This window comes from Trichomycterus rosablanca, chromosome 2 (genome assembly GCF_030014385.1).
Source record: "Trichomycterus rosablanca isolate fTriRos1 chromosome 2, fTriRos1.hap1, whole genome shotgun sequence".
In the NCBI taxonomy this organism is placed as follows: Eukaryota; Metazoa; Chordata; class Actinopteri; order Siluriformes; family Trichomycteridae; genus Trichomycterus; species Trichomycterus rosablanca.
The window spans coordinates 1,303,535-1,318,218 of NC_085989.1; the positions used below are offsets into that span (position 1 = coordinate 1,303,535).

General features: G+C 49.4%; 1 protein-coding gene across 1 annotated transcript; it reads right to left on the reverse strand.

The window, feature by feature from the left end:
- Positions 1 to 438: 438 nt before the first annotated feature.
- Positions 439 to 12,307, reverse strand: smad10a (SMAD family member 10a). The gene is made up of 12 exons (XM_063009507.1): positions 12,176 to 12,307; positions 7,895 to 8,135; positions 5,971 to 6,145; positions 4,640 to 4,663; positions 4,328 to 4,549; positions 3,306 to 3,482; positions 3,121 to 3,216; positions 2,970 to 3,023; positions 2,172 to 2,355; positions 1,920 to 2,088; positions 1,092 to 1,230; positions 439 to 994 (listed from the first exon to the last, which is right to left on the reverse strand). Exons 2-12 carry the CDS (start codon positions 8,129 to 8,131, stop codon positions 783 to 785), a joined length of 1,689 nt encoding a protein of 562 aa, XP_062865577.1. The 5' UTR covers positions 8,132 to 8,135; positions 12,176 to 12,307; the 3' UTR covers positions 439 to 782.
- Between the last annotated feature and the right edge of the window lie 2,377 nt (positions 12,308 to 14,684).

Here is a 14,684-nt window from a genome sequence, read left to right on the forward strand (position 1 = left end):
CCAAAAGTATGTAGACACTCGGCCATGAGATTGTTAAGCATCACATATAAAAACCACGGCTGGTAATATAGAGTTTGCTTTCTTTTGCAGCTATAACAGTCTTAGCTCATAGCCTTCTAAGCTCAGCCGATGCTGGATAGGCAGTTGTAGCCTAGCGTTTGAGGTACAGGACTAGAAATCGAAAGGGGTCTGGTTCAAGCCCCACCCCAAGGCCCTTAACCCTCAATTGCTTAGACAGTACACTGTCACAGTACTGTAAGTCGCTTTGGATAAAAGCGTCCGCTAAATGTCGAAAATGTAAATGTAAACGGATGGGGATCAGAAGGCCTGGCTCACAGTCGGCATTCCAATTCATCCCAGGAGTGTTCACTATGGTTATGAACAGGCCCAGAACTCAATCAAACCATTGCGATCCAGGGACAATTTGGACCTGTTAGCAATGGGTGTGGCTATAATACCTTATTATTACGAGGGGTGTCCACATACTTTGGGCACTGCTGGATGGGGATCAGAGGGCCTGGCTCACAGTCGGCATTCCAATTCATCCCAAGAGTGTTCATTAGGGTTAAGAACAGACCTCTGAACGGAACTCAACTTAATCTTTACGAGAGGTGTCCACATACTTTGGGCTATAGAGTGCATATTTGAAATGTTCAGGGGGTTGAATACTTTTTCACAGCTCTGCATATGTGTGTGTGTGTGTCAGGAGGCGCGTGTTACCCTGTGTGTGTGTGTGTGTGTGTGTGTGTGTGTGTGTGTGTATGAGGTTCCTCCTCCCGCTCTCAGTTAGACGGTCCGGGATCCGCCAGCGGCATGGTGTGCAGGACCTCGTCCAGCAGCTGCAGGGCGCGGTGCAGATGCACCTCCACCCAGCAGGGGGTGTGCGTGATGCTGTGCCGGGGGTAATCCGGCCCCCAGCCCTTCACGAAGCTCAGGCGCAGGATGCACAGCCGGCGCAGGTCGTCCACGCCGATCCCCGCCGCCGCCGCCAGACCTGCGGGGCGAAGCGAACAGGAAGACGCGCGTCCGTATACATCCGGATAATAACCGTACAGCGAGCTGCCAGCGTGTGAAGTGAAGTGCGTGCTTACTGATGGCGGGTGCGATGCCCCCCACGCTTCCCGGACCCGGGATGTTCCCCGCTACGGCGGCCGCCTGAGCCGCAGCCGCCGCCTGAGCCGTCGCTGCCTGCTGCTGCATCTGCCGGTGGCACTGACGCAGGTCGAACACCTACACACACACACACACACCATAACAGGGAGCTGCAACAGCGACTCCTAGTGGCATCGTCAGGTATTCTGTACACGTTGAAACTCTGTAAGACGTCTGGAAGGCAAAGTGCTACCCTGTTGCCCTTCCTCTGAAATGCACAGGGGAACTGGGTATGCCAAATTGACCCTGTTGTACTGGTGTAGGCGCCTCGACCAACCAGCAGAGGTCACAGTTGTGCCATTTGTGCCTGTCAGGATGCCAGGCTGGGTTGAGATTCAAACTCCACAGCTGCCTGCTGCTACACCACTGGATATCACTGGGAGACGGATTTGGGCGTGTTACAGGAGGCGTGTGCTACCCTGTGTCCCTTCCCCTGAAATGCACAGGGGAATTGGGTATGCCCAAATGACAACAATGCATTTTTGGGTCATTTTCCAATTCCTGTTGCAATCCCCTTGCCAAAGCGCCACCCGTGCACTAGATCAGGAGAGCTGACACTATCACGCAGGCCATTTTTTCCACCTGCCAGGGGTGGGTTATCACGCTAAGCCTTTATTAAATGACCTTTTTGTATTGGTGCAGGCACCTCGACCAACCAGCAGAGGTCACAGTTGTGCCATTTGTGCCTGTCAGGACACCAGGCCAGGTTGAGATTCAAACTCGACAGCTTGATGCACCGCTGGATATTTCTGGACAGCTGCACTGACCTTGATGTATGCTCCGGGGTAGATCTTGTGGACGGCGTCGCCCGGTGCCCGCCCCGCCTCCCGGTCCAGGTAGTAACTCTGGACGAAGACGGCGTGGTCGCTCAGGCATCGCATCCACACGTCGCCCTCGCCCCGACACTCCAGCTGCACGCCTTTACCTATGTGCAGCCTGACACACCACAAACAAAACGGCACGTTAAAATCCGATGGGGATCGAGGAGCCTCCTGAACGCCGGTGGACGGCTCACAGACCTGGCCCTCTCGCTGGCCTCCGTACGATGGACGTTGCTGAGCTGGCCGAGACAGAAGCGGTCTCCTCCGGATGGATCCACGTAGCCGTCCACCGTCACCACGGGGCAGCTGGACAACACCTTAAACATCTCCCCGACCTGAACGTCCATCTCGAAGTAGGAGATGGAGCACCAGAACTCCGGCCCTGTGGATCCCAAACGTCATGAACATGTTGAGAGAGAGATCTACAGGATCAAGAACTTCATACGACAGTAAAACTAAAGTGTTCAAGCTGATTAAACAAACACGACTACAACGGCTGGACACTGAAAGCCTCAGTTGACGTTCTGGCTTATTCCAGATCTGTTGAGTGTGGCAGGACACAGGAGTTTATTTAAACTGAGCTGGAACAGTAAAGGGCCTTCCCTAAACTGTTGGTTTAGAGTTGGAAGCCTATTATTTCCTTTATATGACTGATTTATTACACCTGTTAGCAACTGTTGTGGCTGAAACACATAAATTCAATTATTAGAAGGGGTCTCACAGCAAGAAGGTACTGGTTTTGATCCCCTAGGGTCCTTTCTTTGTGAAATTTGGCATGTTCTCCTGTGTGTGGGTTTCCTCCGGGGACTCCGGTCTCCTCCCACAGTCCTAAGACATGCAGTTAAAATAAATAGAGCTACTAAAATCTGCCCAAGTGTGTGTGTGCGAGTGTGTGTGTGTACTGGCGACCCACTGCGACCCTGACCAGGATGAACCGGTGGTCAAACACACATTGAATGAATGAATCTATATGAGATCTATATGTTCCTGCATTACCTGGATGGTTGGAGACCGGAGGAGGAAACGGTGAGGAACTGTGATGCTGAGACCCTGAACATCAGAACAACACACAAACACACAGCATTAGCAGGCTGCCTGTGGTGGGACTCGAACCAGCAACCTCTCTTACAGTACGATCGGTACTTACAGTAGTGCAGGTGGTGGAGGGGAGGCTGGTGGGCGCGGCTGGTCTGCTGGGGTCCGACGGGCGTGTAAGACGCCGTACTGCTGCCCGTCCAGGTAGCTGAAACATTCAAAGTGGTCCGAGGGATTGAGATGCGATCCAATGTACCGCCGTAATCGAATGTTTCCCTGTAACGGGAGCTTACTCACTGTGGATGGAACCCGGGGCCTGGGCGTGTTTAGAGCCGCCGTAGCCGTTCTGAGTGGGCGGGGCCTGTGGGGGCGTGGTCGGGGGAGGAGTCTGGGTCATGACCTGAGCCTGAGGGGATGCGATTTGCAGGAGACCCTCACCATGACCCCCCTGCATGGGCATCATCGAGCTGGACGCTGCAGAGAACAATACAAAGGGATTCAGAATCATAAAGTGAGAGTGATTCAGAATCATAAGGTAAGAAAGTGAGAGTGATTCAGAATCATATAGTGAGAAAGTGAGAGTGATTCAGAATCATAAAGTGAGAAAGTGAGAGTGATTCAGAATCATGAAATTAAAGTGATTCAGAACCATAAAGTAAGAAAGTGAGCGTGATTCAGAATCATAAAGTTAGAAAGTGAGAGTGATTCAGAATCATAAAGTTAAAAAGTGAGAGTGATTCAGAATCAAAGTGAGAAAGTGAGAGTGATTCAGAATCATAAAGTAAGAAAGTGAGAGTGATTCAGAATCATATAGTGAGAAAGTGAGAGCGATTCAGAGTCATGAAATTAAAGTGATTCAGAAGCATAAAGTAAGAAAGTGAGAGTGATTCAGAATGAGAAAGTGAGTGATTCAGAATCATATAGTGAGAGTGATTCAGAATCATAAAGTTAGAAAGTGAGAGTGATTCAGAATCATGAAGTGAGAAAGTGAGAGTGATTCAGAGTCATGAAATTAAAGTGATTCAGAAGCATAAAGTAAGAAAGTGAGAGTGATTCAGAATGAGAAAGTGAGTGATTCAGAATCATATAGTGAGAGTGATTCAGAATCATAAAGTAAGAAAGTGAGAGTGATTCAGAATGAGAAAGTGAGTGATTCAGAATCATATAGCGAGAGTGATTCAGAATCATAAAGTTAGAAAGTGAGAGTGACTCAGAATCATATAGTGAGAAAGTGAGAGTGATTTAGAATCATAAAGAAAAATTGATTCAGAATCAAAGTGAGAAAGTCAGAGTGATTCAGAATCATAAAGTGAAAGTACCCGGTGGAGAAAGTGGCATGTTGGGGTAGAGGGGCGTTGGCGGGGGGCACCGTGCCGCCTCCGGGGGCATCTGTAGCGGCGGTAGCGGTTGTGTGTAGTGATCCGGAGGGGGAAGCTTCATCGCCCCCTGGTGGTCAGCCTGAGGAAGTAAACAGGGAGGAGGAATGTCCATCTGAACGCAGTCGTGCGTGTACTCCTCTTTGATCAGCCGGCCGGGCGGAGCTGCAGGGCAGAATATAATAGACGTGTTACCATAGAAACTAAGTGGCGTGCACATGTTAGACCAGCCCGCCGTTTATAGCGTAGACTCACCTGTGTTCTGGAGGCTCAGACCAACTTAAGAGAGAAAAGAGAGAAATAATTATATTAATAATTTATATTAAACTAAAATACACGACATACAATCAGTTCATTTATTCACATCACTAGTAATTCACAGGCAGGTGTATCGACTGCTTATAACCAGCTGTTATAACCACTAGGGGAGCTATACTACTGTCCACAGTTTTGGAATGGGATGTCCAAACAGCTAACAGCCAGGTGTCCACTTACTTTTGGCCATCTATTCTAAATCAGTGCAGCTAAGGAGCACGTCATGCTCACGTCAGCACCTCAACCAGCCTGTAGGTGTCACTGTTGCTACAGCAAAGATAGCGTCTGTGAAATGCCCATCCAGGCAGATGGCACTGCAGATGGCGCATGAACCTGGCTGGCACATAAGACGCTATGCGAGGTGATGGTACCTACAGGGAGACCCTGAACTCACTGGACGACATAAAGTATCATAAAGTGAGAAAGTGAGAGTGATTCAGAATCATAAAGTGAGAGTGATTCAGAATCATAAAGTGAGAGTGATTCAGAATGTTAAAGTTAGAAAGTGAGAGTGATTCCGAATCATAAAGTGAGAAAGTGAGAGTGATTCAGAATCATAAAGTGAGAAAGTGAGAGTGATTCCGAATCATAAAGTGAGAAAGTGAGAGTGATTCCGAATCATAAAGTTAGAAAGTGAGAATGATTCAGAATCATAAAGTTAGAAAGTGAGAATGATTCAGAATCATAAAGTTAGAAAGTGAGAATGATTCAGAATCATAAAGTTAGAAAGTGAGAATGATTCAGAATCATAAAGTGAGAGTGATTCAGAATCATAAAGTGAGAGTGATTCAGAATGTTAAAGTTAGAAAGTGAGAGTGATTCCGAATCATAAAGTGAGAAAGTGAGAGTGATTCAGAATCATAAAGTGAGAAAGTGAGAATGATTCAGAATCATAAAGTTAGAAAGTGAGAATGATTCAGAATCATAAAGTGAGAGTGATTCAGAATCATAAAGTAAGAGTGATTCAGAATCATAAAGTGAGAGTGATTCAGAATCTTAAAGTTAGAAAGTGAGAGTGATTCCAAATCATAAAGTGAGAAAGTGAGAGTGATTCCGAATCATGTGAGAGTGATTCAGAATCATAAAGTGATGTTCGTCATCACGTCAACACCTCAACCAGCCTGTAGGTGTCACTGTTGCCACAGCTGGGACAGCGTCTGTGGAATGCCCATTCAAACAGATGGCACCGCATATGGCGCATGAACCTGAACTTTTTGCTGGGCGCTACCCGCTGGGCGAAGATCACGTGAGTGTTAGCGATGGTGACTTACCGATGCCGGGTGACACCACTCTCTCGTAGTGATACGGGTTCACGCACACGTTGTCGTATTTCAGATCGAAGGCGAACTGGCAGAACTTGACGTGCTTGAGCTCGTTCTTGTGCAGGTCCGGCCAGCGCCACAGGCGGGCGTAGATCACGTGAGGGAAGCCTTTACGCCCGGCCACCTACACACACACACACACACACACACACAGAATCATGCGTGGTAAACTGTCGGGTTGAGAGGAGGAACATCAGGAGCTCAGAGATCTCACTCCGAACCTAGCAAGGCAGGAATGCCACTGTATGCCAATTGGCAATTTTATCATTAGTGGAACAAGTGGACCCAAAGCGCCCCTCACCACCTTCACCCCTCACGCCCCCCTCCTCCATCGTTCTCTTTCCCTGGACGCGTGATCCCGACATAATCAAGCCGGACGTCGAACTTCTTAATCAGATGTAATCGTGGCACAGTTCTGCTATAAATCACCTTGTTGCCATGGACACGGTTGGCAAGGGATACCGGAGACTTAATAGGTACGGGCGAGTTCCTCAAAACCACCGACGGCTGGCAGCGGGCACGGTTCAGCTAGTTCAACCAGATCAGATCAGATCCACCCCAAACCTTCAGACCTCCAGATCAGATCCACCCCAAACCTCCAGATCAGATCAGATCCACCCCAAACCTCCAGACCTCCAGATCAGATCAGATCCATCCCAAACCTTCAGACCTCCAGATCAGATCAGATCCACCCCAAACCTTCAGACCTCCAGATCAGATCTACCCCAAACCTTCAGACCTCCAGATCAGATCAGATCCACCACAAACCTTCAGACCTCCAGATCAGATCCACCCCAAACCTCCAGACCTCCAGATCAGATCAGATCCATCTCAAACCTTTAGACCTCCAGATCAGATCCACCCCAAACCTCCAGATCAGATCTACCCCAAACCTTCAGACCTCCAGATCAGACCTCAAACCTCCAGATCAGATCCACCCCAAATCTTCAGACCTCCAGATCAGATCCACCCCAAACCTTCAGACCTCCAGATCAGATCAGATCCACCCCAAACCTTCAGACCTCCAGATCAGACCCCAAACCTCCAGATCAGATCCACCCCAAACCTCCAGATCAGATCCACCCCAAACCTTCAGACCTCCAGACCAGACCCCAAACCTCCAGATCAGATCCACCCCAAACCTTCAGACCTCCAGATCAGACCCCAAACCTCCAGATCAGATCTACCCCAAACCTCCAGATCAGATCCACCCCAAACCTTCAGACCTCCAGATCAGATCCACCCCAAACTTTCAGACCTCCAGATCAGATCCACCCCAAACCTTCAGACCTCCAGATCAGATCCACCCCAAACTTTCAGACCTCCAGATCAGATCCACCCTAAACCTTCAGACCTCCAGATCAGATCCACCCCAAACCTTCAGACCTCCAGATCAGATCTACCCCAAACTTTCAGACCTCCAGATCAGATCCACCCCAAACCTTCAGACCTCCAGATCAGATCCACCCCAAACCTTCAGACCTCCAGATCAGATTCACCCCAAACCTTCAGACCTCCAGATCAGATTCACCCCAAACCTTCAGACCTCCAGATCAGATCCACTCCAAACCTTCAGATCAGATCCACCCCAAACCTTCAGACCTCCAGATCAGATCCACCCCAAACCTTCAGACCTCCAGATCAAATCCACCCCAAACCTTCAGACCTCCAGATCAGATCTACCCCAAACCTCCAGATCAGATCAGATCCACCCCAAACCTTCAGACCTCCAGATCAGATCCACCCCAAACCTTCAGACCTCCAGATCAGATCCACCCCAAACCTTCAGACCTCCAGATCAGCATGATCAAACCACCATATGAAGGCGTTGCTGTAACAGACCCAGATTTCCCGTTAAACTTGCCAAACTCACCTGCAGTCGCCCGTCCAGCGTCCTCTGGATGGTGACGCACTTGCTGGGATGGACGCCGTTGGTGGTGATGGCGGTGATGAGCGAGTCCAGCTCATCCTTCTTCTCCTTCAGCTTCTTGACCAGGCTCTCGATGGCTCTCTTGGCGAATCCCTCGTTCTCACCACCCTGCCTGTGGCACATGAGGCTGTGCACGATGCTCAGGCAGGCGTCGTTACTGCTGGGGGGATTCACCGACATCCTGCTGCCCGGGGAAAAGGATGGGTACAGGGGTGGGGGTGGGGGGTTTATACATACAGTTTATACACTTTACATACAGAACATGTGTGTTTGGGAGATCTTAATCAGCCCTCCATGACTTGCTGTTTCACTGAGGTATAAATGTGACACAGGGGTCAAGCACACAGGGCCAGAAGCGCCACTGTACCCTCACAACACGCTCGTCGAATTTGTACACAGGGCCACTGTCATCCCGGAAGAGGAAAGGGCCTTCCCTAAACTTTTGAAGATAGATCTTACACACCAGAGGCAGAATAAACCCATACCGGAGGCGAGAATCAAACTCAAGTCTGTAGGACCCATGTATCTCTGCAGCACCCAAGCAAAATAATGGTAGTCGCTTCATAGCCACTTTTTGGCGCTTCGAGGGTGCAGAAATGGCGACACCGACCTGAAGAACAGTTGAATCTGAAACCCTTGATTCGATTTCTGGGTCTCCGACTGAAGGTCACGGGATCGAAACGTCAGCGGGTGGGTTTCAGCCCCCCTCCCAAAAAACGGTCTAATCTCAGCTATGTGAGCGTGTGTTCCTGGTGTGTAACTCTAGACCCACTGTGACCCTGACCAGGATGAAGCAGTTGGTGAAAAAGACGGTGTCTGGAGGCGAGGATCAGACCCCAAAGTCCCCAAAACTGAAGATTTCAAGAAGGTCAAGAAACCGGTTGAGGTCAAGGGCCCGGTTTTAATGGGAAACACTGGGCGCAGGGCAGGAGCACCCTGGACTCGGTGCCAATCCATCACAGGGCTTCAGCCGGCCGACAGCACATTCCAGGCACATCTGGAGATTAGGATCTCACAACAAATTCGTATCACTGGCTGTGCCTTCGACCTGACCGGGTGTCCAATCAGGCACAATTTGCTGTGCCTGAGGGATGGAGGCCGACTGGGTTTCATTGCGTCTGTGCAATAGCGACCTCTGCTGTCATGCGAGGTCATAGCACGACTCTCCGTGCGCGGTGCGGCTTCTGTGTGGTATCAGATACATAATACGGTATTTTTTTAGGCGTGGTCACGTCTGGACCAGAATTGGCACCGTTTTTACTCTGGCGCAACCCAGGTTTGGGACCTGCACCGACGAGCGCACCTTCTAATAGCCTGGCGGGTTCGGCCGCTCCACCCCCCTCCGTGCAGACGCCGGACCTGTCGATAGCACCGCTGAGATTCGAACCCTGTATCCTCAGATCTCTGCAGTCGTGGGTTGGCACAGCCACGCAGAACAAACTGGACGCATTTTTTTAATAACAACAGGAAATCAAGCCGCTTCTCTTTTTGCGGAGGTGTGATCGGTGCGGGGCGCAGAACGGGTTTCGGTTGGTACGCGCTGCACCCCTCTCGCCTCGAGCGAGCGCTGGGGTATTACCGCGTTCTTGCATCATGTTCACTGCGGCTAACCGAGCGTCTGCGCGATGCTGAGAGGAGATTCTGTTTCCACGGCGAGTGATGCAAAGACGGACCGTCCGAATGCAACGCCTGGTCAGAAGTATGTGGACGCTCTGACGAAGAGCTCAGTTCAGTGCTGTTGGGCCCCTAAGCAAGGCCCTTAATCCTTTAATTACCTGGATAAGGTGTGGATAAGAGCATTTATTCAGTGATGCGTGGTTGAGGTACCGAACTAGTAATTGAAAGGTCGCTGGTTCAAGCCCCACCACTGCCAGGTTGCCACTGTTGGGCCCTTGAGCGAGGCCCTTAACCCTCAATTGCTTGGACAGTATACTCTCTCATGCTGGAGGAGGAAAGGGCCTTCCCCAAACTTCTGAATCATATACACTTCATTTCACATACCTGAGGGGTGTCCATATAATTTTGACCATAAGTGTTTGTCCTATGAAGTGGGGACGCAGACCGTATCAAGTCAATGATATGAGCGGCTCATTCATTCATACTCACTAACAGACTCATCCTGATCAGGGCCGTGGTGGGTCAGGTGCCACTCGGGTACTCAGGTAGGCACAGGGCGGGATTACACCTGGACAGTGTGCCACTAATACATTTGCTTAGAGCGGCAAATCCACCTTCCGCATCATTTTGAGAGTACCTAAAGGGAAAGCCACGAGGGTCTTCCTCGGATCTGGTCACCGTCTGTGGAAGTTTGGCATGTTCTCCTAACATCCGCGTGAGTCCGAGATGTAAGTGTGTGTTGCTCTGTGACGGATCTGTGCCCTTGATCAGGTGACACCGGACCCACTTTGGCCCTGACCAGGATGAAGGAGCTAAAGAATCATAAAGAAACATCAAAGCTGTAAGATTTTTAAATTCTACAAATAAATTCCTTTCATGTCAGAACTTCAAAGCAAGGCCGTGGTTTTTAGGGTGTGGACACGCAGCATGTCCAAAAGTTTGTGGACGCCCCTCTTAATTGCTTTCAGATCTGTGCCGACAGTTTGGGGAAGGCCCGTTCCTGTTCCAGCGTGACTGTACTGCTGTGAACAAAACGAAGTCCATGAAGTTTAAGTTCGGAGGAACTCCAGCGGTCTGCTGATCACCTTTGGGATGAATCGGAACGCTGACCTTGAGTCAGGCCTTCTCGTCCAACATCAGCGCCTGACCTCACAAAAGCTCCGTCAACTGAAGGGCACAATTCCCCACAGACACAGTCCAAAATCTTATGGAAAGCCTTCTCCAGAGGAGTGGGGACTGTTATAGCTTTAAATGCCCATGTGTCCTCAGACTTTTACCTGGTCAGGGTCACAGTGCATCCAGCATGATCAAAAAACAGTGAATGCAGGGCAGAATCACATTCTGCCCATTATGCCAGTCTACCACAGAGCAACACACACACACACACACACACATTCACTTGCTTACACACACACACACACACATTCACTTGCTTACACACACACACACACATTCACTCGCTTATACACACATACACACACACACACACATTTACTTGCTTACACACACACACACACATTTACTTGCTTACACACACACACACACACACACACATTTACTTGCTTACACACACACACACACATTTACTTGCTTATACACACACACACATTTACTTGCTTACACACACACACACACACACACATTTACTTGCTTACACACACACACACACATTTACTTGCTTATACACACACACACATTTACTTGCTTACACACACACACACACACACACATTTACTTGCTTATACACACACACACACACACACACACATTCACTCGCTTATACACACACACACACACATTCACTTGCTTATACACACACACACACACACACACATTCACTTACTTATACACACACACACACACACACACATTCACTCCCTTACACACAACCAGTGGCAGTTCAGAGCTGCCAATCCACCTTCTGCATGGGCTCATAGGAAACCCACATGGGATGGAATCGTGCCCAGGTGCCCAGAAGTTTTGATTCTCTATCTGACCACTTAGCAGGGTTCGAACCCAAGTTCACGGGACCCGTGTTGCTGTGCGGCACCCACACTATCCTGGTCAGGTCTGCAGTGAGTCCAGAGCCTATCGTGTAAACACTGATGCCAGTCAATCGCATCATACTTACATACATCTTAGGCTAAGTAAGGGCAGCCTGACCAGCCTCGTGCATGTTGGGGTGTGGGGGCAAAGCGGACTACCCCGAGGAACCGACATTAGAAGAACATGCCAAACTTCGAACAGCAACCGGAGCTAAGGAGAAGAAAGTAGTTCTGGCAACCCGGTCATGCCATGGCAGGGGCACGCACCGGGCACCGTGGGGTTCAGTCGCGTGATGCCAAGGCGGCCGCGCCTTCTATGGTCACGTGACGTCATCGAGGCGAGGGCAACAAGCAAAACGAAAACCGGGCATCGCTGCGGGCACCGGTGCGTCGATAAACCGAATAATCGATTCATGCAGCGTTGCGTAACGTGACGCGAAATGTACCGAAACGCACCCCGAAAAAAAGAGCGCACCGAAACGAGCGCGCGCTAAAAGTCGCACCTGCTTCCCTCAGAGGTGCGCACTTCCCAAAAAATGTGCATCAAGGGGTGAGTACTCACACATCAGGCCGGGCTGGTCACGCACACAGGAGCACGGTGGGGGTCGAAATCGATCCCAAAAATTCCTCCTCCCACCCAGCCGGTACCTCCGCTCAGGCTTTGATCCGAGCCGCTACAGCCGCATCTCGGCGCCCGCCGCTCCGCTCCGCCGCTCCGCGCTCACTACCATCACAACAAAAAAGCGGCTGGACCCGGTGCGCGTCTCGCCAGGCGCCAGCCAATCGGCAAGCAGCGGCCTCTGGAGGAACGGCGCGCTCGGAACCAATCAGGACGCAGCATTTCGGGGTCTGCGCGTCCTGTCTTCATCCTTATTGACACATCGGCGGCGCGCATCGGTGGGTTTGTTTTAAGGTGGCGCCGCTGAGATTACTGTGTACCCCCTTAATTACCCCCACATAATCACTACCCGGTCCACGGAGTCCCTACCAGCCTGTGCCATCCTGTGCCAACCTGTGCCAACATATGCCAATTAACCCAGACTAGCTAAACACTGTATACAGGTGGTGGACAAAATAATAGAAACTGTATATTAATAACCATAGATCAGCTTTACAGCTTGAGAAATGCAGCAACTAATAGAGTTCCAAATATGACCAACCCATTACCCCTGATACCCAGGGTTCAAATCCCCAGCTGTGCTACCGGCCCATCATTACCCCCACATAATCACTCCCCGGTCCAGTCTGTGCTGACCTGTACCAACCTGTGCCAACCTGTGCAGGTCTGTACCGACCTGTGCTGACCTGTACCAGCCTGTACCAACCTGTGCCAATTTGTACCAACCTGTGCCAATTAACCCAGACTAGCTAAAGACTGTATACAGGTGGTGGACAAAATAATAGAAGCAGTATATAAATAGCCATAGTTCAGCTTTACAGCTTGAGAAATGCCAGCGATTGACTGGCATCCTGTCCGGTGTGCTACTGTTTGTGAAAAAGCTTCACATTGCTCGCTGAAAACAGCAGGACGACATGATGTAAGCAAGCCGTAGCCTAGCGGTTAAGGTACTGAACTAGTAATCAGAAGGTCGCTGGTTCAAGCCCCACCACTGCCAGGTTGCTGCTGTTGGACCCTCGAGCAAGGCCCTTAACCCTCAATTGCTTAGACTGTACATGTAAACGTTAGTTTGTGAGACTCGTCCCTGTTTAACGTTCCACACAGCCGGACGAAATCCGTCATCGTTAAAGCGTCCGAATATTCACAACAACGTCCAGCACGGATTCTTATTCTGTCTCGACCTTTAACCTGATCAGAAATCCCCTAAACCTGAGGTCAGCGCCGACTGCCCTCTCGCCCTAACACCCTCCCGCCTCTCCCATTACAAAACATGTATTATTTACACAGGATGTGAGGAACATCGCTGAAATATCACTGCTCGCTCACAGACGCTCTCACTTCTCACATCGGTTCCTGTTGGTTCGTAAAATACATTTACATTTGCATTTGTGTACGCGTGGATGTTTTTGTTTTTATCAGCACATCTAAGTTGTTCCCAGACCAGGACCGTCTCTTGGTACTAAGGGCATCCAAACCAGGAGGCCCAAACAAGACAGTGTCAGATCAGTGGTTCTCAACCAGGTGCCCGGGGCCCACTAGGGGACCTTACCCTGTGGCCTCCATCACACACCACAGAACTGGAAAAGACTGAGCACACACAAACACAGGACTACGGGTCACACACGAACTATGCAGCATCTGCACACACACAGTTAATATTTAATATTTAAAGCAAAAATGTAAATTCACTTTACAAGAGAGCAAAGATTTTATTTTTTTTATCTTTTAGAGTGTAAATAATTTTAATTACTTGTATTAATACTACTACTACTGTCTTTCTTCTTCTTCTACTGCTGCTACTCTATTGGAGAGATGCCACTCGAAATTTCATTGTACTTGTGTATAGTGACAATAAAGATTCTATTCTATTCTAATGAACCTAGACGGGGGTCACGCTGCATTTGATTGTTAGGAGACAACTTTTCCCGGTCGTGAAGTAAAACAGGAAGTCGTTAGAAAGCCGATCAAGCGTTTCATTACCACGTCATCAGAAGCTCTGATTGGTTCAGAAAGCGGCTCTTTCAATCTTTAGCGCCGATTCTGTAGGAACTTTCCATTCACATTATTATTACATTACTGTGAAGTGCACTACGTAGGGTATTCCACCATTTTAAGTAGGGAGCGACGCTTCATCACTACGCCGGAAGCTGGCTGGAACATTTACACATTGTGTGTGTTGCAGGTTAAGACCGCCGGAGCGTTATTATTATTATTATTATTATTATTATTAGAGAGCAGAAAATGACACGATCAGAATGATGTCATATATATAATTGTCACACATAACTGATGTTAACACATGTTTCTGACTTTCGTTGTATACGAGTCATATTTTGTGAGTCACGAGTCGAGTCCGAGTCATTTGAAACGAGTCACGAGTCGAGTCTGAAGTCGCTGTGTGTGCTCTGGCGTCCACATACTTAATGTATATGCTAAACAAAGAGGCTTAAAG

What these genes read in the sequence shown, in the direction of transcription:
- smad10a (XM_063009507.1), bottom strand. Translation starts at nt 8,131, where the DNA reads ATGTCGGTGAATCCCCCCAGCAGTAACGACGCCTGCCTGAGCATCGTG. An exon ending in CCTCCACCACCTGCACTACT is followed by an intron (nt 3,024 to 3,120) that starts GTAAGTACCGAT and finishes TCTGATGTTCAG; the next exon opens with GGTCTCAGCATCACAGTTCC. An exon ending in TCCGGTCTCCAACCATCCAG is followed by an intron (nt 2,356 to 2,969) that starts GTAATGCAGGAA and finishes TGGGATCCACAG; the next exon opens with GGCCGGAGTTCTGGTGCTCC.